Source organism: Furipterus horrens, unplaced genomic scaffold, assembly GCF_987537825.1.
Source record: "Furipterus horrens unplaced genomic scaffold, mFurHor1.1.pri manual_scaffold_11, whole genome shotgun sequence".
Lineage (NCBI taxonomy): Eukaryota > Metazoa > Chordata > Mammalia > Chiroptera > Furipteridae > Furipterus > Furipterus horrens.
This window is the reverse complement of record NW_028327181.1, coordinates 43,705,632-43,730,799: the sequence shown is the minus strand read 5'-3', so window position 1 is coordinate 43,730,799 and position 25,168 is coordinate 43,705,632. Positions and strand designations below refer to the sequence as shown.

The 25,168-nt window shown below is 47.6% G+C and overlaps 1 protein-coding gene and 1 pseudogene across 3 annotated transcripts in view; both read left to right on the top strand.

The window, feature by feature from the left end:
* SPECC1 (sperm antigen with calponin homology and coiled-coil domains 1) overlaps positions 1-23,484 on the top strand; it is a 255,686-nt gene extending 232,202 nt beyond the window's left edge. For 2 of the 3 annotated variants that reach the window (XM_090292309.1, XM_090292303.1), the window contains 3 exons: positions 6,184-6,300; positions 14,084-14,143; positions 21,228-23,484. In XM_090292309.1, coding sequence (XP_090148435.1) covers positions 6,184-6,300; positions 14,084-14,143; positions 21,228-21,317 — 267 coding nt within the window. In that variant the 3' untranslated portion in view covers positions 21,318-23,484. Of the gene's footprint in view, positions 1-6,183; positions 6,301-14,083; positions 14,144-21,227 lie in introns of those variants that run through there. The other variant, XM_090292308.1, reaches the window with a different exon arrangement.
* LOC149997431 (U2 spliceosomal RNA) lies at positions 9,107-9,239 on the top strand (annotated as a pseudogene).
* Positions 23,485-25,168: the final 1,684 nt, after the last annotated feature.

Here is a 25,168-nt window from a genome sequence, read left to right as displayed (position 1 = left end):
GAGCAAACGTTGACGGCTGGGTTTTGCTGCGCTCTGCTCAGTGGTCTCAGTGAAGAGTGCTGCCTCTTCATCCCCCTGCAGAGCTTTATTTGTCTCCAGTGTCAGCCTTTCCAGGACAGTGTTCTCAGACCCTCACTGTAGACGGGGCGTTAGCCCCGTGCAGCCCCTGGGGCACTCACTCCTGTCAGTGCCTTCTGCCGCACCAAGGTCAGAATCCTCTTACAAAACTTTCTCCTACGTGCTCCTAGGGACTTGCCCTGTTTTGGAGATGCTGGGAATGTTATCATTTTTATTTCTGAGACTTCCTTCCCCCAGAACGTTCTCTCACTCAGAAATATCTCTGAAGTATTTATATCCTAGAGAAAGTTAAAGATCATTTTCAATGAGCAATCACCATCTCCCTTGGGAAAATAATCAGCAATTTCCTTTTTGCTGTCCCTCTGCTTTGTCCTCCCAGGAGATCTTGTGCATAAATTCCATAATGCTCCACCCTTTCTAACAGCCACAGTTCAGTCCCCTGGCACCGTCGGGTGGGTCTGTCTGTCTCTCCTGCTTTTCTGCTTTCCCTCCTCCCTTTTCTTTCTCTCCCTCCCTCCCTCTTTCCTTCCTTCCTTCCTTCCTTTATAACTGAGGTATAACATGCAAGAGTGCACCCAGGTTTAGAAATACGGTATTGTCAGCGCCCAGAATCTTCCTCATGCTCCCTTCTTGTTATGAACCTCCAGTCCAGGATAACAATGATCCTAGTTGGTTTTCGTCAGGAAAATAATTGGAGACATGTCCTGTAGAATGCTCTTGGCTGTTTTTTACTTTCCTCTAAATTATTCTTTTGATGAACTCCTCAGATTCAGCAGAACAATAACTGGAAAATGGAAGATATAGTATGAACGCCCTTGGTGGGGGGTGTTATTCTCCCTCGCTGTTATCTGAGTCAGAGGGTGCATGCATCTGTGAGCATTGAGGACCGCTGCCCGCAAGCTCGGCGAGGCTCCCCCCCCCCCCCCCCACACTCTGAGCCTATGAGTACCGTCCTGCCGTGGTTTCCTTTGCCTGTCTGGTGGCTGTAGTGTTGTGACCGGACACGGGCCCGGCCCGGAGTGGGTCTGCCGGGGGCCAGTTGTAGTGTGTGGGCTCCTGACTTCGTGCAGAAAAGATTGCACAACATGAGGCCAGGTGACTGTGAGGATACATTAATTAAAGCTGGGCACAGTGAAGCAAGGAAGGGCTTAGCGTAGAAGAAGCAACAGGGGAGCCTGGGCTGGGCTGCCTGAGCTCACTGGGAAGTCAGAGAAGGGGGCCTTGGGGACAGATTCAGGGGCTCAGCCTGGCACAGCTGCAGCAGCCCACTGCCTTAGAGTTCAGGAGATGCATGCCTGTGAAGAAAGGAAAGGAAATGACACTGGCTGCTCCCCAGGGGGAGAGCACACCCATGCTGGGTCCTTGTCCTGAAGCTTTTATCCTTTTCTTGCAGGCCGGGATCTCAGGGGAGGTCTCAGCAGAATATTTATCTGTCCTCCAGGTGTGCGCTGTCAGGGTCCTGGTCTCCAGGGATGGGTCAGTGACAGGGCAGGGCAGGGGGAGGCGTTAGTCATTGCAGCGGGTCCTGGCGTTGCCCACCTGGTTTTGTGGAGTTTCTGGGCCTGGAGCTGAAACACAACTGAGGCCCAGATGTTGTCTCCAGGGAGGAAAGGCCGGGGGAGAGAGGGCCTTGTTTCCCGGTTTTGCTCGCTGCCGGGCACTGGGGCGTTTCTCCGGCTGTAAACTGCTCAGCCGCTGTGCTCGGCGCTCTGTCTCAGTGTCCTTATTCCACTTGACAAGGAATTTTCCTAGTTTCTCACTATACTGTCTCGATGGAACTAGATTGTAGCCACTTGGCTGGGACCCACACACCCCACCTGGGTGCTTTTCTAGTCCAGGGAAACCAGCCTCCTAGGGCCTGGACGGACAACACTGTGCTGCCGCCCATGTCCCTGAGCTGTCCACATGGCCCCGTCTGCTGGCCCCAACGGAGCCAGGCTCCGTTAGTACTTGTAGCCCTTTTCCCACTCAGTGAGGCTGCCTGCAGCCGACCTCGGCTTCTGCTGCCTGCCTAGGGGCTGCTGGTGAGAGTCCAGAACACCACGCAGGCTGTGGCGGGGCAGGTCCACGGGTGAGCGGCAATGCGAGTGATGTGAGAGGGAGATCTGACACAGCAGGAATCAGCTCACCCCCATTCTGATCCATGTGAAAAACACGAGCAGTGTGAAGTTGGGCTTCCTCACCAGCCCCCTCACTCACTGAAGTGCACCTTACAGCTCCCGGATGCAGCCCAGTGAGCAGCAGCCCGTCACTTTACGGTAATGGTAGCAACACAAGCAGCCACTGAGACTTGTACAGGGCTTTGCAGTTGGTCTCCATCACCTTGTGCGAGGTACCATCGCTGGGCACGTTTTCATTGTCCAGCCAGCTGTGTTGAGTTGGGAATTCTTGATACTCTCTCATGTTCAAACAGAATTATGGAAATTCTCAAATGGCGCCCGTGAACTGGAATTGGGGTTGCTCCATGCAGAAGCAAGAAGGGTAAAGTTTTTGGTTTTTGGTTTTTTTAAATAATTTCTTTGTTTGTTTGTTTATTTATTTTTAGAGAGAGGGGAAAGGAGAAAGAGAGGGAGAGAAACATCACTGTGTGGTTGCCTCTCACTTGCACCCCCAACTGGGGACCTGATGTACAACCTAGTCATGTACCCTGACTGGGAATCGAACCAGCTACACTTGGCTCGCAGGCCAACACTCAATCCACTGAGCCACAGCAGCCAGGGCAAGATGGGTAAAGTTTTTATTTGATAGTGTAATGTTCTTGGAATGAATGTGATATTACAGATTACAGCCGGCTGCCCTCCATCTCTGCCAGTGTCCTAACAGTTCATGATCTTTTAACGGAGCGAATACAGGCTACGAGGAAGAGAAGTATTTCTTGCCGTAGGTGCTGGGTTAGATGGCCTGGGCAGACCGGGAGCGCCTCCTTTTCTGTACGGTTTTGCTTGGTTGCGCTGCCACTGCGACTCTGTGCAGCGTCTGTCCCGAAGCGTTGGGTGTCTGAGCTGTCCTCAGCCTTCAGTCGTTCTCACTGACCTTGAGCCCTGGCTTTGACCTCACCGGATTTTACATCTGAGAGAATAATTTCAGCCTATTTCTCATTTATACTTATAGATCAAAAACTATAGTCACATGGCAGTTAATGAAAATACTGGGCACTCCTTGGGGTCCATTTGGCCTCTCAAAATGCTGCTGAAAATTGTATAGATAAAATGATGTTTTATATTCTACATGTTACAAGAGATACATGTATAAAGTGTTTTCATTAAAAAAAAAGATTTATCAAGACTTCTAAGCTTCAGGTGTCAAGTAAATCTGTGAAGGAATGAAGGCAAGAGGGAGAGAAGGGGGAGGAAGAGAGAGAGAAAGAAGAAGGAAGCACAGCAAACGGGACGTGTGCTGGGCAAGTCTGACAGGACAGGGGCTTGGTCCTGACTCTCATACCAGCAATAGTTCTTTTACTTCAGCTTTCCTGTCCACAAACCAAGTACAAGGCCACTTACTCTACGTGATTGTCCTAAGAATTAAATGAGAAAATGCATAGTGACAGGCACACCACTGATACTCAACAGATGTCACTGCCTTTACCACCAACACTTAAGGAGTGTTACTTAAGGACCTTAACCTTGACCCTGGAGCATTTAGCTCTGTTTAAACGTGGCCTTTCTATGCGACATGCTTTTGCACTTGCCAGCATTGCCTTCCAGAAGGATGCTGCCTGGTTGGTGCCATGCCGGGCCTGTTCATGCAGGTGCCCAGTGGTCACATGAACAGTAACCAGAAAGAAAGTCTGGCTCTCCTTCCAGAAAATCACAGGGACCATGGGTTTGGATGGGTTTGGAAACAGGGTCACAGGGCAAAGGAAGGAGGGGAGAGGGTCCAATCTCAGTAAGAGCCACAGTGCCAATTCCCTCAGGCAGCCTGGGCTGCTCCCTGCGCCCCAGGCCCCGGGTCTGCGATGCACAGCATCTTGTTCCAGTGCTCAGACCGCGAGCGCCCACCTGGTGCTTCCTGTGCCTTTTTATTTATTTATTTATTTTAAAGAAACATCACTTGGTTGCCTCTCACATGCCCCCAATCGGGGACCTTGCCCACAACCCAGACATGTGCCCTGGCTGGGCATCAAACCTGTGACCTTTGGGGTCGCAGGCCAACAACTCAGTCCATTGAGCCACACCAGCCAGGGTTTCCTCTGCTTTTTTTCAGAAACTAGAAAATCAAAGTGTTCCCCATTTCTAAAGCAGCCTCCAGGCCCCACCAGATAGCTGTTGGACCAAAAGACATTTTTGAAGCCAACATTCTAAACAGTCGGCTTACCAGGAACCCCAGCGATTGTGCCTTCACTCTGAAACTGATCTGGGCCCCCCCAGCAACGTCCTTCTCAGACATCGGTGTCACGCAGATGCTCAGCAGCTCGCAGATCTGGTTGTGCTTGGGTCCTGCCGCCCGAGGAGAGGCGCTGTTATGGTTGTGTGTCGCTTCCTCCGGTAGCCTCCCCTGGGTGGGTGTGGTGGCGGCGGTTGGAGAACAGGGCACGTTCCTGAAAGCGGGTGCTTTGGGGAAACCCCGGGGCCACCAGGGTCATCCTGGGCTCCAGCCAGAAGCGAGAAGGGGTTTGGTGAAAAGACCCTAAGGGGGTTGGGGCTCCTGGCGTGCTTGTTTTTCAGGTGACCCATGCCCTCTGCCCTGTCTCTTTACTGTCAACTGAAGCATCTGACTTCCTGTGTCATTCCGGCCACGCCGGCTCAGACTGGTGCTAGGGAAGTCTAGATGAAATGTTTGAACAAGGTTAGAGGCCATTGGCTTCCAAAACCCCCAGGAAACCTCACAGGAAACACATTATACCGTATTTTTTATTACACATTTCTGTCTGCAGATGGTCTTAAAAACTTCTTTACACGCACTTAGAGAAGAAATCCGCAACATCCCCTTCCCGCCTCCCAGCCGAGCCTCATACCCTGCTCCTCCTCATGCCGCCCCTCCCTCTAACGTGCCCTGGCTTCTGGTGCAGACCCCTAGTCCCCTTGCCAGGGCAGCAGGAGTGTTGCATGCCACTTGGACACAGCCACTTACCACCTTTCTGCACCTTGGCTGGTTTTGCCGGCTTCCTGCTCCCCAGGATGAGGTGTTCTGAGGAGGAAGGCCTCACTGCCTCCCAGCGCCCAGTGGCTGTGGGGAGAGTGCGGAAGAAGCCCCCCACTTCCCCCAGTCCTCTGACCAAACCAGAGGTGCTCAGACACAGCCCTGAATGGTACCACCTCTGCAGCCCCCGCACGGCCCCTCCGAGGTTGTGTCAGTACGTTTATGCAGCCACCGCGGCTTTGGGACCTGGCGTTTCATTTGTGGCAGCTCTGCGAGTCAGGGAGGAAACCCCTGCCAGGATGAGCCTGGTCAGGAAGGAAGCAGCAGGCAGGACTGTGTGCTGATCTGGGAGGGGGCGGTGCACTGGGGCCACCAGGAGCCACCCTCTCCACGGGCTGCCATGTAAAGTTGGATGTGGGTTTCTCCACCGTGATTTACTGAGTAGCTTCTAGCGTCCCTGCCTGTCCCGAAGAGGGAGCTCCTCTCCCCCCGCGAACCTCAGGATCACCGTGTTGGGTGTGTCAGCAGGGTTTTCTCCTGCTAGGAAGCCCTTCAAGCTGTGGGCAGAAGAGGCAGGCAGAGGGGCGGCCAGGAGAGCAGCCCGTGGGTCTTTCTGGCCTTTTTGTTTTGTCTCGGTCCAGCTGTTGCTAATTGGGGTTGCACCTGATGATGTTGGTGATGACGACGGTGATGATGAGTCTTCCTTGACTAAGTAAAGCTGGGAAATGCTGGGATGGGCAGAGCTAATCAGGTGGGTTAATTTGAGAATAAGGTTCTCCGAGTCTTTAATATACCAGAGGCAGATAGAAATTCCCTAGTGTTTTGAGCTCCAAAGCCTTTTTTTTTCAAGATTTGGGCAATACCAGGCTATTCCTGGCACCAAAATTAAATCTGCCTGCAGACTTGAGTAGTTTCCTCTCTTTGCCTTACAGCAAACCCAGAGATGGATACCCATCTTCCCACAGTCTTGTTCCTGTTCTGTGACCGTGTACAACTGGATAATTAACGCTGCTTTTCCCCCCACAGAACATTGACATTACCAATTTCAGCAGCAGCTGGAGTGATGGCTTGGCCTTCTGTGCTCTCCTCCACACCTACCTGCCCGCTCACATCCCATACCAGGAGCTGAACAGCCAGGAGAAAGTAAGTCCCTGCCAGTCACCCTGGGCTTCTCTAGAATGCGTCCCAGTGGGGTGGGGTTTAGAGACTTGAAGCAGAAACGAGGATGTTGGTGCCAGGCATGGATAACTACTGTGTGTGTGACTGCAATACGAACCCCACCCTCAGGAGAGACTCCTCAGTGTCCCTGCCCAATAGAGACCCCGTGTTACCTAGAAAAGTGCATGAAGGCCAGCTTCCTGAAGTTCCTGTCACCCGTTTTCCAGAGGAAGTCCTAGCAGAATCTCCCCTGTATAGTGTGGAGACCTTGGCCCCCTTTTTTCAAAGTTTTCAAAGAACCAACAAACATCACCAGAAAGAGTTCTCTGCTCAAATAAGCTGCAAACGGTACCTCATGGCACACTGTAGACATTTGCTGGGCCCGTCAGTGCAGTCGGAACGTCAGGTCCTTCCTTACCAAAGCCTGTGTGACTCCACTTAACCCGACATGTAACACATCCACGGACCCTTTCTTCCTGGTTACCTGTAACAAGGGTTGGCAGACTTCTCTTAAGGACGAAATGGTAGACTGTGGGTCTGGGGGGCTCTGCCACAGCTCAGGTCTACCATTGGCACGCCCGAGTGGTCATGGACAACGTGGGCAGGCTGTGCTGCAATAAAACTGTATTTATAAAAACAGGCTGCAGGTCAGATGCAGCCCGCAGGCTCGTTTGTCAAACACTGACCCAGAACACCCTACAGAATCACATTGCACAGTGTCCTTTGGAGGTGTGGCCTGCGCTCCTCCGAGCCTCATGCACGTAATAAAGACGGCAGGGAGCGATGTGGACGTGTCCTCCACTCTCATGAGACACAACCAGCAAGTGAGAAACCTGTACGGAACATAGCAACACACAGTTGTGAGCTGTGGGTGGGCCACGAGACCCGCGCGGGGGGGTGGGGGGGGCGCTGTTCAAACGAGGGGCCTGAGAAGGTCTTCCCGAGGAGGCGCTGTTGCAGCCGAGGCTGAAGAAGGAACAGAAGGGGCCAGCGATGCACAGAGCTAAGGGGAGCTTTCCAGGGCTGGGAAGCAGCCGGAGCAAGAAGACCCCGTGGTGCCGTCCAGGCCAGAGAGGCAGGTCATGGCCTGAGTGCAGGGTTGGGGGCGGGGCAGAGGGATCAGGCCCCGCGGGGCCCCCAGGTGCGACTCTGAGAGCGGAAGTCTGCTTTTGCTCCATGCACGGACGTCACTGAAGGGCCCAGCAGCAGAGAGACACTGTTCCATGAAACAAAAAGAATTGGAAAGGAAACAATGCAACAGGAGCTGCCGGTTGGGAGGCTGCTGCAGTGGTCATGGTCGCTGTGAGAACTTAGTTTCTCTGGCTTCCCCTACCAGCTGGGGTGGTAGTTTTACTGGCCAGGGGACTGTCCCAGAGCAGGTCTGTCCGGGGCCAGCTGGAGTGTGTGGGCTCCTGACTTCATGCAGGAAAGATTGCACAACATGAGGCCAGGTGACTATGAGGGTCCGATTATTAAAGCTGGGGACAGTGAAACAAGGAGGGGCCTAGGATAGAAGAAGCAACAGGGGAGCCTGGGCTGGGCTGCCTGAGCTCACTGGGAACTCAGGGAAAAGGGGCCTTGGGGACAGATTCAGGGGGTCAGCCTGGGACAAGCTGCCAGCTGCCCACCGCCTTAGAGTTTGGGAGATGTGTGCCTGTGAAGAAAGAAGTGGGGGTGGGGGGGAGGAAATGGCACCGGCTGCTCCCCAGAGGGAGAGAACAGCCATGTTGGGTCCCTTGTCCTGAGGCTTTTATCGCTCCCTTGCAGGCAGAGATCTTAGGGGAGGTCTCAGGGGAGGGGCCCAGCAGAATATTCATCCATCCTCCAGGTGTGCCCCGTCAGGATCCTGGTCTCCTCTGATGGGTCAGTGACAGGGCAGGTGGTCTTTCTTTAGTCATTGCAGCTGGTCCTGGCGTCACCCACCTGGTTTTGATGCTTCTCTGGGCCTGGAGCTGAAACACAACTGAGGCCCAGATGTTGTCTCCAGGGAGGAAAGGCCGGGGGAGAGAGGTTACCCTGGGGCCAGGCCCTTGTTTCCCAGTTCTGCCCCTTCCAGGCCTTCCACCTGGTGACCATCTGCACCTGGCTGTAAATTGCTCAGCCACTGTGTTCAGCTCTCTCTCTCAGGTTCCTAATCCCACTTGCCAAGGAATTTTCCTAGCTTCTTGCTATCCTGTCTCAGTAGTAATATAAATGGAAAAATGGAAGGATATTCAAAATAATGTCTTGGGTATAGAATCAACTGGACTTAGTGACTGCTTGGTTGTAGGGGAGGATCAAAGGTGAAAGTCAACATTGACTCCAGGTGTCTGGCTTGACGGGACAGTTTTCTGAGATGGAGAAGGAATAGGTTTCTTTAAAAGTTCTATTTTGATTATCCCACATTAAGATAAGAAAGTCCAAAGAACGGTTATGGCACTGAAGGTGAGAATAACTAAACAAAGGGATTTAATTTTTTAGAGTGTCCATTAGGGCTCTCCAGAGAAATAGCCAGTGGGAGGTATAGAGAAAGAATTCTGTTAATGAATTGGCTCACACAGTTGTGGAGACTGAGAAATTCAAAAAGTATGGGGCAGGTTGGCAGTCTGGAGGCACAGGAGAGAGCTGATGCGATAGTTCACGTGTCAAGGCAGTGTGCTGCCAGAACCCCCTCTTCTAGGGGGAGAGTTGTCTTTTTTTAATTAAGGCCACCTGCTGATGAGATGAGGCCCACCCACATTACAGAAGTATTTTGCTCTACCCAAAGTCTACTGACGTAAACATTAATCTCGTGTTAAAAATACCTTTACAGATTGCTTCTCAGCCTTTGGCTAAGATCAAGTGTAGTATCTGTTCTTACCAGTTTAAAAATACCTTCGCAGAAACATCTTGAATAATGTGTGGCCAAATTTCTGGGTACTATGGCCTAGCCAAGTTGACACATAAAGTTAACCATGACAGCGTATTAAAATTTCACAGTACTTTTCTATGTGGTGCTGGGCAGGGCTATTAAACTTTTGGAAACAACAGACAGAGAAGTTCTGTTTTGAATCCTGTTAAGATGTCTGTGAAGGGCACAGGTGGCAAGGTCAGGCAAGCAGTTGGATAGCAGATTGGCGTTCAAGGGAATCAGAGCTGGAAAGACAGGTAGGGGTCATCCGTGACCAGGTCCGTGCTCAGCGAACTTCATGAAATGATGGAATTGTGCTGTATCTACGGTAGCTGTTGGCCACATGCATTCTTGAGCAATGTGGCAAGTGTGACTGAAATTGTGAATTTTTTAATTTAATTATTTTTTATTTAATTAGCCATACGGCTACTACGTTGGATGGGACAGATAGAAGCAGTACTTAAAAGCCTCAAGACTAAATGTACCAATGCTCTAATCACACAATTGGTTCCCCCTGGCAACCACCCCCCCTGTAGTTGTCCTGGGGCTTTCCAAAGGACACCCATTTCACCTCTGTCGCTCCGAAGCCATTTCTGGAACCAAAGAGGAAAACCACGTATTATAACAAAAGATTCCCCTATGGCTCTAATATATGAAATGACAGGGTCTTAGAGGCTGTGTGCCAGGAACAGTGGACAAAGACCAAATAATATTTCTTACTGTAAATCACAGAGAAGACCATGGAGCAAACCGTGAAGATTCCAGTGCTTGTTCAGGTAAAAGGGGACGCCCCAGCGAAGGGAGCCCAGGGGGAGCAGCCAAGCCCAAGTCCAGCAGCGACCTTGCGTTTGCTCCCTTCCTGCCCTTTCCGTTCTTTGGTTGCTGCCTTTTCCATACGACATTACCAAGATAACTGAGTAAATAATGGGCATAGAACAATTCAAAATAATCAGAAGACCCTACTAAAACTGTAACAACTGTAAGTCCAGGCCCTTAGACACACATTGTCTAAAGCAGGTATCTTCCCGAGCATGTGAAATGTCTGCGGTCATGCAGACACCCCTGGGCTCTTTGTCCTCGAGTCAAGAAGGCTCTCTTGGAAAATAATGAGCCTAAAGTGTTGGCTTTCACACTTGGAGGTCATGAGCATGCTTCTGAAGACTGAGGCTGCACTGTCCTGCTCTGCACACCCAGTGACCCCCGCACCCTGGGCACGGCCAGCGTCCAGGGGCCTGCTGCAGCATTGGAGACATCCATTAGCACAAGCAGACCACACGGCTGACTCACTTTCCATTGTCCCCATGGTCCCAGGGCCCATGTTTTCTATACCTAGGGTTGAGTTTCTTCTCCATAACTGGTAATGCTCTATCAGGGCAGATGGTGGACGTCTGCGGGTCTGTGAGGCGGTGAAGAAGCCAGCTCCAGATCACTGGAATTTCCATTTCTAGGCCTCTGGCTTCATAGCCTCCTTGTCAGCTAGAGTTGGGTCTGCATCCTAGAGCCTAGGCCTCTGTTTGCTGGTTACCATCTGCCTCTCACCACACCCACCCCAGGAACACCTGCTTCCTGCTTCCAGATTGCCCTGTGTAGATGAACTCGGGTGGAGTGAATTTTCACCGCTGCCTGGTGTGTGAGCAATGCTTCCAGTCACTGTGTTCAGAGAAACTCATGTGTCAACGTCACTGATGAAGATGTCCAGAGTGGCATGTCAGCACAATGTAACACACAGCTCGTGCGAGAGGCAGCACGAGGTGACCTCACCCGAGGACAGGGGTGAGAGAGGGTGGCATGCATGAAGTCGGGCTTCAAGGGGAACAAGGTAATTGGAGGGAAACGCACCCCTTCGACATTGTTAGGGTGAGTGATGTCTAGTCCCTGCCTAGACAGAGCCTTGTTCTATGAGCTCTCAGGGTTGAGCGGAGTACCAATACATCAAAAAGAGGACTGTGTTTATAAAATCCTACTCAAAGCAAAATCTAAAAATTGCATGATATAACCCAGAAAGTTCCGAAATCGTGAGCTCTTCCTACTGAGATGGACATAATTAAACCAAGTGAGTTTGACATTGGTATTCAATAGGGAATTTTCAATAGGACTGACAAGGATATCTTCTAAGACGTATAAGAGATATACAGTCAGAGGACGTGAATTACAGTCAGTGGAGGATTGGGCGTTCTTCATTAAAAAGCAGATGTATCTGTCATCCTGTGAAACGTCCATGTGCGCTAAACAGGTTCAGGTGATAGAATGAAGTATGCTGGACTTGGGTTCCTGCTCCCATCAGTTCCAGGTGAGATCCCTGCTAGCCAGGCCCATGGCCAAGTTCTGCCATGGGCTGGGGACTTTCATGGTCCTTGAGCTGGAAGGTTCCCAGCCTGCACTTGGCCACCAACCAGCACACACCTGCCTGGCTGCCGTGGGCACCGCTGCAGGTGCTGGTGCCGAGCTCCGCCCTGGGCTCTCTCTCACTCCCCCTCATGGGGACTGGGACTGTGATGTAACGATACCGTCCTTCTGCTGCCAGGATGGACGAGACTCATGTTTGTTCACCAAGAGCCAGCTCCCTAACGTTCCGTGTTGTGCTGCACATCGCTTCAGAGCGTTTTGAGACAGTTTTTCACCGTGAACCATTTCTTCTCTGTTGAATCTGTGTCTAGAAAACAACAGCAGTTTCATCAGAATCAGGCTAGAAGGATCTTGAGGGAATTCTGTATAAAACCTTGGGTTTAGAAATGCCTTTTTCTTAGACCTTACCAGCAACTAAAGAATACACGTTAAAACAATAAAATATTATTTTTGGCCTGCCATATTTGGTAGAGACTTGAAAACCATAATATTCTGTGCAAGTCAAGGTATGAGAAAATGGACACATACATTATTGCTGGAATTAAAAATTGGTATAACATTTTAGAATGCAATTTTGCTTTACATACCAAAAGCTATAAAAAAATTTGTATCTTGACTTCTAAAATAATGATAGCCTAAAAAGTGGCGTATAAAACCCCTCCTTCCCAAAACTAACCAGAAGGACTTTAAAAATACGGACAAAGGCTTCCTTAGCACCAAAACAGATTTGCAGCGCATACTTTGGGCTAAATTAAAGGGTGCCAGGAGCTGATTCACAGCTCCTCTGTCAACAGAGCAGAGAGTACGGTCATGGAAACAGCGAAGGTTTCCAGTTCACCCCATTAACTCCCCTGAACTTGGAAGGAGAGGGCTGGCGGCACAGGCACGATGACTGCAGATGACCAGCTTTGCAAGACCTTGGCCACAGTCGAGAGGAAAACGTGCGTGGCCGTGGCTTGGAGATGCTCCACGACCTGGAGCCGAGAGCTGAGAGTTTGCTTCAGTATCAGGACAAACCCTTTAATCTTCAGGCACTGGGCGTGCTGGCAAGGACAGAGGCTGGAAGCCCCGGCGGGGGTGGAAAAATGTATTAAATTATGTATAAAATCTAAATGGGCAAAGTAACAAAATTTACTGAGGAACCTAAAACATGGATATGTACAGAAACATTTGGCTCCCAAGTATACTTAATTTACTAACCTAATTAAATTTTAATATAATCCTAATGGCTCTCATATAAATTATGAGGGGAGCAAGCATGGCCAAATGATTCTTAAATGTATTCAGATGAAGAAACATCAGCAAACAACCAGAGTCTCAAAAAGAAGCAACAAATTAAGGATAAATGATTAGGGAGCAGTATCTTTCAAATTCTAGGGAAAATTATTTTCAACCTGAAATTATTAACCAAGGGTGATGGCACAAAAGAAATTTCGTATAGGAATGCTTCCAGAAAGTGTCTGTCTCCCACATAGGTTCCTAAGGAGGAGACCCACGGGCCTCCGCCAGGGGAGCAGGGGTGTTATGCGGACGCTGGAGCTGAAGGGCTTCACAGAGCAGTGATGCAGAGCAGTCATGAGGAGGAACGTCCTCGGGAAGGGGGTGTTTCAGTGGCCCGGCATCATGATGAACTACAGGGAGGAAAGTGTCGTCACCGTGTGCTGCTTCGTAAATGCTGTTCATTTTCAGAATTGTCCTATTAAGAGCAGACAGAAGACTTAGATGTGGTTGTAGAAAAGGAAGGGTTTTAGATTTTAATAATTTAAAAGTAAAACTTGACAAGGTGGAGGAAAGATGAGGGGGACTTCTTCCTTATCACATGCAGTGGAGTCAGGAAGTACTGTTCATAATCAATGGGACAAGAAACGGAGATGTCGGGTATTATTTAAAGTCACAAACACAACTAGTTAAAGGACTAAAATGACCACGAGGCTCTAAGGAAGAGAAGAGAGGGGGGCATGATCCCGGAGCCCTCATTCTGGGAGGGCTCTAGCAGGTAGAGTTTAGAAACCAAGACACCATGGCGTGCAGCTGCTGCAGAGAGACGGAGGCTGGCTGCCTGCGGAACCAGGGAGAGAAGCGAGTGGTTCTCCCCACGACCCAGGGTCGGGGGAGGGGCGGTTTTTCATTTGATTATGTGCGCATATTACATTGATAATTTTTGGATATAGCATCATGATTAAACAAACAACTGTTGATACACAGCAGAAGTATATGTCTTATATCTAGACAAAGTAAAAAACAATGGGTGGGTTGGGTGGGGGGTAGCAACGAGGGAAAAAGTGGGACAATTGTAACAGAAAAACAATAAAAATAAAATTTAAAAAAATAACAAAAATTTATCTTTGATAGTCAAGAGTCAGTATATTGTTTTTACTGACAATTGTAACCTGTCAATTGTTTTCTTCTACTGAGACCATTGTTTGTGTATTTGACTTAAATGTTTAAGTGTTCTGTAGATTTTCTATATGGGAGTGTCCATTGGTGTTCTTTCTTAGCAAAAACTATATATTTTTAGTTGGTAATTTCAGTCTCTTTGTATTTTCAACTTAGAAAAGGAACCTCTTGTTGGCATTTGAAGCAGCGGAAAGTGTAGGCATTAAACCCAGCCTGGTAAGTATGCTATTTTGTGTCCTTATACATTAGTCTGATTCATTAAGGAAGAGTTCTATGCCATCTACTAACAATGTCTTACAGAACATAGAAATTCATTTGCTGAAGATGTGTTACTGATGATTCTCTAATATAAAATTATCCAGTTGGTCAGACCACATCTGATTTTGAGTTTCTTCAGTTACGATTCGTTGTGGATATATTTCCATTCTGGAAACACAATGAACTGAATTGTCGTTAAAGCCCTCTTGTTCAAGTCACCTAGAAATCTGAAGAAAGAGTGGGGAAGAACCAGGTGCCAGAAATTTAAAAAGAAGTAAGAACCGGAGCCACGTGGCCAGAGCTCACACTGTCAGACCCCACAGCTGGGGCTGGGGCGCTGGTCGTGGGCTGCAATAATGGGTACTATTTTGTACCCACCCCAAATGAGAGCATTGCTACTGAGACACCTGCACGAAACCGAGGCTCACAGAATGCATCTCTTCCTGGTAAAAGAGGATATTAAAAACCCCACCTGCCAGTCCAGGGAGGTGATGAGGAAGTTTGTTTTTCCCCTATGAGTAAAGAAAACAGCCAGGTGAGGTTTGGGGCCCAAATTTGTAATATTTGTGCTGCAAGAGGCCCCTCTTTATACTCTTGTATCTCTGGTGCAGGAAGCTCCTTGGTTAGTAGTCTGCTGATTGCCGGAGATGCTCACAAGCCCAAATTACAGAACACTCCAAAAAAATGATCTATTTGAGCTGTCAGCAGACGCAACAAACAAGAGGATCATCTCCCAGAACTAGAGATAATAAAACAGTGAAAAAGAGACTACAAAAGACTATGTTTAAACATATTAAAGAGATCAAAGGAATAGAACTCAAAAGGAAGGAGCATGCTATTATTTTAAAAGATTTGGAAAAATAATCAAATAAAACTTACAGCCATGGAAATTAGGAATTAAAAATACCAGTTGGGTTGAAAACCTGATTAGATACAGAAGAAGAGAACTGGAAAATAGAGCTAAGGAAATTCCCCAGAACATAAAAGAAACATTAAAAAATGGAAAATACAACAGAGAGGTTTTATGAGTTAGTATGTATTCAACTTCAAGAAATGGAAAGCCCAACTAACAGTTGCTTAAACCATAAAGATGTTATTTTTTTTTTAAGAAAGAAAAGAAATCCAGAAGTGGTTTCAGGCCCAGCTCGGTGTTGAAGCCAGGACCCAAAGCACCTCTTCTCTAGACTCCCCCGTCTCTGACCTGCTGGCTCTTCTCTCCTCCTTGGTTGCTTGTTCTTCTGTGGCTGAATGTGGCTGCCAAGCTCCACACATCACTCCCTTTTGTAGGACAGGAAGGAGGGATAAGGGGTAGAATAAGTGTCTCACATCCTCCTCCTTTGATAAGGAAATCAGAAGACTTCTCAGAATCCCTCCAGCTCATTGGCATTACTCTATCACATGGTCACTCCAGGCGCAAGGAAATGTGACAAAGTGAGCAGACAACATTTTCAGCCTCTCTGGTAGGAAGCCTGCCAGGGAGAAGGAGGTTGGGAGTAACTGTTGGGTATCAAAGAGCTTAATAAGGACATGGATAATAAAATCAGCCAGTGACTGGGTACCATGTCAAGTAGGAATTCCGGAAGAAGAGGAAAAACAATATTTGAAGAAATAGTGCCTGAAATTTTTTCAGAATGATGAAAGACTACAGATTCTTAATCTCAAACAGGATAAATAAAACAAAATATTCATTCAGACAAATCATAACTTCAGAAAAAGCTAAGTGAAGATAGATAATCTACAAATACTTTCTCCTAACCAAAAATTTTTTAAGACAATCTAGTAGAAAATTGTCAAAGGCTAGAATAGGCAACTAACAAATCACCAATGAACATTTTAAAAGATGTTCAATCACATTAACAATCATGAAAACCTAATTTGAAATTGTAATTTCACTGTAGTGAGACAAACTTCCAAAATCCTCCGAGAGGATGTAGGTTTGGGGCATCCAAGAAAGGAAAAGGGAAAGGACAGAATTTTAGTACATGAACAATGTTACGCCAATATGTTTGAAACAAAATGGACAGTTTTCTAACAAAATATAAATATATATATTTTAAATATACTTTTCAGGATTTCATTTATTTATTTTTAGGGAGAGGGGAAGGGAGAGAGAAAGAGAGGGAGAGAAACATCAATGTGTAGTTGCCTCTCCCGCACCCCAAGCCCAGGCACACACCCCGAAATGGGAATCGAACCAGCAACCCCTCGGTTTGCAGGCTGGCACTCAATTCACCAAGCCACACCAGCCAGGGCTAAATATATTTCACAAGTTAAATATAAATATTTCTCCAAAACTTACTCAAAAATAAACAGAATTTTAACCATTAAAAAAGGAATTCATTGTTTAAAATGTAGTCACACACACACACACACAACCAGTAAGCCCAGTTTCTACTAAATCTTCAAAAAAAAGATACCCCTATCATATGTACAGTACAGTAGTCCCTCTCTATATCACGGTTCACTTATTGCGATTTCACTGTATTGCAGGATTTTTCAAAATATTATATTTATGTATTGCGGATTTTTCCCTATATTGCGAGATTTTGCAGTACTGTATACGTATGTTGTTAAAGTTACGTAGGTTTAAGAATGTAGAATAAATGTAAGGTTCCTACTTCACAGGGGGGTCTGTAACATAATACCCGTGATAAGTGAGGGAATGCTGTATCTGAATCTAGAGAATTTAAACAATAATAAGGGGACTTACACCTCTGGCCAGAATGGAGAATCAAAGATGTAATGAGGACTTGCTAGAAGATTATATTATATACAAGAGTATACAAGAATATATTTTTCTTTGTTGTGTTGCAGTTAATATTTGCTTCTTTTTAATATAACATTTTTCCTAATTTTCATCTAATGTACTTTAGAAGTTAGCAAAAGCTGGGAAGAGAGAGATCATCTGTTGACCTCATTGTCAGAGCCAGCAATTCCATTTTTACAGATGTCTGTGAGGAGCTACTGACAAGAATAATTAATCTCAAAAGCACTTAGGAATGTTTGTGAACAATTCAACCAGTTTATAGCATCAACAAAATAGAAACTTCCTATAATATTAAATTTGCTTTTCAACCCTGGCTGGGTTGCTCGGGGGGTTGGAGTGTTGTCCCGTAACCAAAAGGCTGTAGGTTCAGTTTCTGGTTTGGGAACATACCTAGGTTGTGGGTTCAATCCCAGGTCCAGGGGTATACAGGAGGCACCCAATCAATACTTCTCTCTCTCTCTCATTGATCTTTCTCTCCCTCTCTTTCTCTGTAAAAGCAATGAAAAATGTTGTTGGGTGAGGATTTTTAAAAATTTTGCTTTTCAATATCTTGATGTGGATTGAAAAACAATGTATTTAATTATGCATGATACTTTTAAAATACATCCAGTCAGAATTGGCAGCAATAATAATCCTAAGCTTTTGATAAAGTTCTAAATATTCACTTATATGTATATATTCAAGTAAATTTAGGTTTCTGGGTGTAGCATATTGGTACGGATTAAGATTTTTACAAGTGAAAGAGCTACAGTGTTCCCCATATTTTAGCAAGCCCTCCACGTCCGCCACTATGGGACACACAGGGCTGGCTCATCGTGGGGCCCCGGTGAGCAGCACCTCACGGAAAGAACAGGTGAGAGGGGACAAGTGGCGCTGTTGCTGTCACGGCAAAAACAGCCAAAGGGGTGTCCGGCAGGGCTTGGTGAGTCCTGATGAGGGGACGCTCCCACACTGGTTGTCTCTCTGTGCTGGTGCCAGTGACTGAGTAAACCAGGGCGTCCACCGGAACAGCCACTGTGCACCCGCGTCAGGGACTTCAGGCCCCCTGTTGGGGGAGACACATACTCCGTAGGGCCTTAGGCACAACTGGGTCGCCCTGTAGTGTAAACCTCAGGGCGAGCCTACAAGCGTGATCACGTGGAAAGCGAGGGTTTCACATCTATGATGTGCCTGGCATCTCCGCGAGCACACTCCCTGGCCCTCAGAGCCACGTGAGGCGGGCACTCCTTACCAGTGGGACATGGGGCACGCGCAGGCATGAAAGATGCAGGGCCCCTGAGTGACAAAGGCAGGCAGCCCAGACAAGCTCTCTCACCCACTCAGGGGCCCTGTGGCCAGGACAGCCAAGCCTGCCTCTGGGCTCCGAAAGCACAATTTACTCTCAGTCCTGAATATCTGCTTATAGAGCTGCTCTCCACCTCACCCCCAAGGCCGTGTGCTGCCATGGCCAAGGAGGGTTATCTCTCTCTTTCAAATTTTTTTTATCGTGATAAAATACAAATAACATAACCTAAGGGTTTGTTTCCTGGTCAATACCACAGTGTCCTGGTTAATATAGCTTTATAGGTCATGAAATCAAGTCTTGCAACTTGATTCTTTTCCGAATTGTTTTCGCTGTTACAGTACCTTTGTCTTTCCATCAGTTTGTTGATTCTACCAAAGAAGCTTGTTGGGGTTGTGGTTGGGGCTGTGTTGTAGCTGTAGATCAGGTCTGGAGGGCTTGACATTTTAATGCTACTCGGGCTTTCAATCCATAAGCATGGAATGTGTCTTCATTATTAGATTTTAAATATATTTCATTAGTGGTTTGTAGTTGTCTGCATATAGATCCTACACAGGTTTTTGTTTTGTTTTGATTGATTGTTTGTTTTTAGATTTGTACTGTTCTTGTCCTTGTCTTTCTTTTTCCCTCCTCCTCCTCCTCCACCTCTTCCGCCTCCTGTCCTTTCACCACTTCTGCCTTCTCTTTCTTTTTCTTTTTCTTCTTCTTCTTCCATTTTAAATTTGTTTGTTTGTTACAGATTCCAGTTGCTCGTTCTTGGGTTTATAGGAAAGCAATTAACTTTTGGATATTGAGTTTGTAGCCTGAGACCTTGCTAAGCTTGCATATTAGTTCCAAGAGATTTTGTTGTAGACTCTGGAGTTCTCTATACAGACAATCATGTCATCAGCAGAAACAGTTTTATTTCTTCCTTTCCAATCTGTACACCTTTTGTTTCTTTTTCTTGCCTTATTGCACTGGCTATTGAACTTCCAGTACAGTGTTGAAGACAAGAAGGGAGAGAGACATTCTTGCCTTGTTCCTTTTTCATGATCTTAGGGGAAAGTTTTCAGTCTCTCCCCATTAAGTATGATGTCAACTTTTGGGTTTTTGTGTATTTCTTATATTAGGTAAAATAAATTCCCTTCTATTTCTAGTATTTTTAGAGTTTTTATCATGAATGGTTGTTATATTTTGTGTAATGCTTTTTCTGCATTTGTTGATATGATCATATTTTTCTTAGTCTTGTTAATATAATTACATTGATTGATTTATGAATGTTGAACCAGCCTCGCATTTCTAGGGTGAACCCCACTTGATCATGACTCAGTCTGCTAATATTTATTAAGGATTTTGTGTCTATGTTAATGTGAGAAATTGATCTGTAGTTTTCTTATAATGTCTTTGGTTCTGTTCTTGGGGTAATGCTGGCGTCATAGAATGAATTAGGGAGTATTCCTTCCTCTTTTATTTCCCCGAAGAGATTGTGTAGAGTTGGTATTACTTCTTCCTTAAGAATTTGGTATAATTAACAAGTGAAACCATCTTGGTATGATATTTTCTTTTTTGAAGGTCCTTAACTAATTCAAACAAATGTTACGCATCATCAGATTTTATTAATGCAGCATACTCTCTCTTTTCCTGAAGTGTGTTAATTTCTTCAGACATGTTCAAATATGATGTTGACAATGTACCAAAACATTTTAAGTTTCATTAATATTAGGTTCAGGCATGTGAGATACTCTGCGTAAAACTGAATATTGTCGGATCTCTGAACTGTCCCTGAGACAGAAGACACACCCTCCCATCGTGCAGAGGAAAGTTGCCACCTCTCTTCCATCTGTGGGCACTCCTTAATTTCTCAGAGTTCATTTCTCTCCTAAGTAGCATGCTCAATTCTTGACCACTTCTTTTTTGTATTGTCTTGTTAGCCAGTTCCCTGTTAATAAGGATTTTAGCTTTTCATGCATCAGTATGTGTGCACAGCCCTGACTATGGTATTTGAGGTAGGAGACTTTTTATATTCTGTGAAAACTTTTTCTTTTTAAATTTTTCTTGGTATATGTGTGTATTGCACTTACTCCTTCTCTACCCCTCTCGCACAACCAGTGATGTGCTGATGATTTCTTAGTATAATCAGAGAGCAAAATCAGCAGAATATATTTAGGTGGTGTTGAACAGCTGGTTCTGTCACTGCCCAGGAGCAGATGTGCGCGTCAGTTCAGCTTTGTCTTCCGTGACATTTCTGTTTCTGGCTTTACATTAGGGTCCTTTGCTACTGTTTTCTAGGGGCTGTAAGGAATCCAAATTCAATTCCAGGTGAGTTATGAAATACACCAAGGGGAATACATTTCAGGAAACTCGACTAGCCCTGTTGCCTGGCATGTTCTGGCCTCTGCTTTCTGCTCACCTGTTGCCTACTAAGTTAATTTTGAATGGTAACACTTAATTCTGATAAAACAGAAGTAACTGCATTCTTGAGAATGTGTCTTAAGGCACCGATTCCACAGAAGGAAACAGTATGCACCAAGGTGCTTATTGCCAAGGCTGTAACGTGAGGCGAACACAGACTGCCCCTCGCGAGCTGGTGGTGAGGGACAGCAGTTCCCTTGGACAGCGTGTGCACCGAGAGACCACCAGTGACACAGTGCAGCGCGGTGTGGGGGTGACGCGGGAAGACACCGTGGGAAGCTCAGAGCACACAGGATGCCACGGTGTTGGAGGCGTAGGTGGGAATCACGGGTGACTTAGAGAAGCGGAAATCCTTTGACACTGATGGAATTATGGGTGACTCTCTCTTTTCACACTTTTTTAATGCTGCCATGTTACAAGATGAGCAGGGTGGGAGGTCATGTTTAATATTTTTTTAAAGGCATGGTACCTCCTGAATGAATAGAAAGAAAATGCTTTCCTTCTAACTCAGCGCCACCTGACGCCTCCTGGACGGAGTGTTTCGCGGCAGCACAGCCGGGCCCTGGGTCTGAGCGCCCCCTGACCCTTCCTCTTTCCCGCAGGAGCTGAGCGAGATGCTGTGCACAGACCGGCCTGACTGGCAGAGCGTGATGCAGTACGTGGCCCAGATATACAAGTACTTTGAGACGTAAACCCGAGGACCCGACAGCAGCCACTGCTGGTTGTCCTGGGAGCACCCGGTCACTTTCCACAGGCCCCGCTCTGCCTTTCAAAGGAAGGTCCCATCCAGGGGGGACCCACACACAAACAGAAAACAGAGCTGGGTTCCCATGCACCGCCCCCCCCTTGAGCCTGGGCACACTTGGAGGGACGTTGGGGAAGCTTTGCTCTCTGAGGGGGACATCCCCAGTCACACTGAGTGACTCCCCTCAGCTGTACAGACTCGCCACAGGCAGCACTTGAAATCGGCCACCTTCTTACTACCAGTCCCAGCTGTTGCCTTTATAACAACTTTGCCCTTTTTGCCGCCCCCCCCCCCCAAAAAAAAGAAAAAACAGCAAAAGACAGAAGTGCTTTCAAGCAACCGGGGAACTCAGGAACCTGCCTTTTGGGAAAATGTGCTGATGATGTTCTAAGTAACAATTTCAGCACCTAGACTTTGGTTACATTTTCAGATTTTTCTGTCACCCATTTGACTGTGGAAGGAAGAGAAAACGTGAGAATTGAAAGGCTCCCCTGGGCAGTTGGCTCCCATCCCTGCGGGGAGGCTGGCAGACGGAAGGGTGCTCTCGCCCACACCTGTGCTGGGACACGGGCGCACGGAGCTCCGCACTCAGCCAGTCCTGTGCCTGCTGACTGTTGGCCTCCGCCTGTCCTCCTGTTTACTCACACTCCCATGCTCCCACACACACACTTGTCCCACATGCGGAAGGGACAGACCCCGCTCATGTGCAGAGGCCTGTGTCCACTGGGGTCTTTGGGTATTTGTGCAATGAAATAAGCTGAAGATAGTATTTCTTGGGACACTGGGCAGACAGCAAATTTAAACAATGTTCCAACATTAGACTTATTTAGCATTCAGTACTTCATGGGGACTTGCATGTTCACAGGGCAAAGGGGAGCCCTCGGGGATGGAGAGATGGCTTGGTGTACAACTGAACAAAGGAAAGTGCAGTTTCTCTGCTATCCTGCCATTCCCCTGAGTGACAGCAGAACCCCCAAGTGGCCTCATTCCCCTCGGAAGTGCCCTGTGCGCGTAACCACCTGGTGGTTCTCTGTGTTCTTGGCAGGCAAATAAACGCACCTTACATAGCAGTGGGGTGCAGCTCATGGAAGTGAATCTGAGGTGAGGTTGTCAGTGCCCATCTTGTGCTAATGAAGGGCTGTCGCTCCGGGCTAGTGCCCCTCAGACAAAGGATTATTCTTGCCATAATTCACTGAGAGTTAAGTATTGCTGTCATTGCTGAAGGAACTCTCCCATGGTGGTACCCCTTGTTCCAGTCAGGGGTCTTGGGACTGCAGCCCAGCCACTGTCCTGGGAGAGGTGTGAGCTCGGCCCCTGAGCTCTGCTGGCCTGTCCGTCCTCCGTCTCAGGTGCTGCGGCTCCCCTTTGTGGCTCTGCGTTAGAATCTCCTGGCCTGCCCATCCGCTGAATCGAAGTATCTGGAATGGGACCAGGGATGTGTTGTCAGAGCTCCCAGGACCCATTGAGAGGCGGGCAGGGCAGGGCAGCGTGGCACAGGGAGCGCTGAGCAGTCTGCTGATGAGATTTCATAACTGGTCCTTTGTTTGCAAGTAATCGGAGGCGCAGCCTGAACAGATTCACTTGACCCCCTCCCGATAAACATATCCAAATGGAAGTTACCACCTGTGCTGCTTCCTGCATCTGCCTTCTGTTGATGTGTCTGGTACATTCATTTTCCCCGTGCTTCTGGGCTGCTCGCTGCCCCAGCAGGGAAAGCAACACGCCAAGCAGTGGGGCTTGGCTGTTGGTGGCTGTGTTTAAGCCGGGATTGCTGTGAGGCTCTGCGTGGGAGGCACTGAGCTCTCGGGCACCCGCAGGGGTGGGTGCTTAGCACTATCAGCACCTGTGCTTAGTGATCACCATGAATGGTTCAGCACAAGCTTTGGGTGAGCAGTTGGGTGCCCTTTGCCTCCCTCCCTGCTGGGGCCTGCTCCCTTCAGGTTAAAAAGAAGGAAGGAAATGTCCTACAAAAGGAAGGCCTTGTGGCGATTTATTTTTATGATTCAAGGAAGTTTCTTTGCTGGTGGGCATGCATGGAGGGGAAGGGTGTGTCCTGTCACGGGAAACACAGGCAGCATTGGGGGCAGGTCTGGCCCTGCTTGGTCCAGGAGGAGACTGAGGCAGCTGGAGTGCGAGGCAGGCCTCCCAGCACTGCAGGTCAGGGGGACGCTGGGCCACTGAGTGGGGTTTTCAATTGGAGGGCTCAGAGCACAGGTGAAGGTAGAAAATTGATAACGCTGAGAAAACGAGGTCGCGTCAGCAAGTTGTATTATTTCCAGCTTTCTGTCCTGAGGTTTTCAGAGGCTGCAAGGTCCATGTTTCTCCCCATCTGCCTTCAGCCAATATTCAGTCATTTAAAATTATTTGGTGGTTCCGTAGATCCTTTTTTTAATGTGTTGTTTTTGTATAAAAGACATGCAAAATGGAAGACCCCGAAGAGTGGAGTTTTTGAAAGACATAAAGAGAGGTACATGGGTCTTGACTTTGTGTGCTGTCTCGTGACTTGGACTGTTGTTGACCTGTGATGCTGCCACGGCCCCTCTCTCCCTGGGCCAGTTCTCACTTCTTGCTTCCCTGTCCCTTCTCACTTCAGAAATGAAGCTGCCTTTGGTTTCTGTTCTTCATTCTGTTGCTGTTCTGCAGCTTTTGTTGAGACCATCCGAAGTAGATGTGCAGGTGTTTCACAGAACGCACTTCCCGAAGTAATCGGCCACCTGGAAGTAACGACTGTCTGCATGTTCTCGCCCCTCCCACTTCCCCACTGAGGGGACAGCAGGCTCTTCTCAGGTGTGTGAACACAGAGGATTCCGATCTGGAAATACAAATTCATTTGCCAAATCCAGCAGCAGTTCTTCCCATCCCAAAGCCTGAGTGCCATGTTGAGATGAACTGCCAAGGACACAGTAAAGGGTGTAAACTAACAACCTTTCAAAGTGTTTTACTGTCTCAGTTGCCCAAGTTCACTTGGTGTTTCCCTTCTCTGACCCAGGTTAGAGTTGGGCTGTAGCATCCTGAGTAGCTTATTAATTTTAACTACATTAGTTGAATGCCATTGATACATCTGTAGCCTTGTTTCTGCACAGAGCACACCAGGTTGTACCAAGCATTCTCAGGATATCACGTGCCAACAGAGCTGTACTTAACTGTTAACATGAAAGTGTATGATATATGACTGTAATATTTCTAATAAATATATTTTGTTTGTCTGATTATGAATTTTTCTCAGTGACATTCATATTTTCTCAAAGTGCCAAGTTTACCTTCAGTCTGTTTTCAAACCAGTGTCTTTCTGTCCTTAGTCCTCATTGGTGGGTGACACACACATACCACCCCCCCCACCCCCCACCCCGTGCAGCTGTTCTTTGCTGGTGTTTCTAGAAGGTACGGAAAAGCGCTGGGGTCCTAACACTCCTCGGCCTCCTTCCATTCACAGCCCTCTTGCTGTGATGACAGTCTTGTGAAAATCATCCTTCAGGGCCCAACAGGATGCTGCAGAGGTATGCAGATGTACGCACAGCAGGCCCCCCGTCCATAGGCCCCTGCTCAGTGACTGAATGCTCCCAGAGGTGTTAGGCAGGGGGGGTGTCAGGATTAAAGAGGCAGCCCTGGCTGGGATAGTTGGAGCATTCTGTACACCAAATGGTGGCGGGTTTGATTTCTGGTCAGGGCACACACCTAGGCTGTGGATTCAATTCCTGGTTGGGGCACGTATGGGAGGCAACCGATGGGTATTTCTCACATTGATGTTTCTCTCCCTCTTCCTCTAAAATCAATAAACACATTTTTTTAATTTTGTAA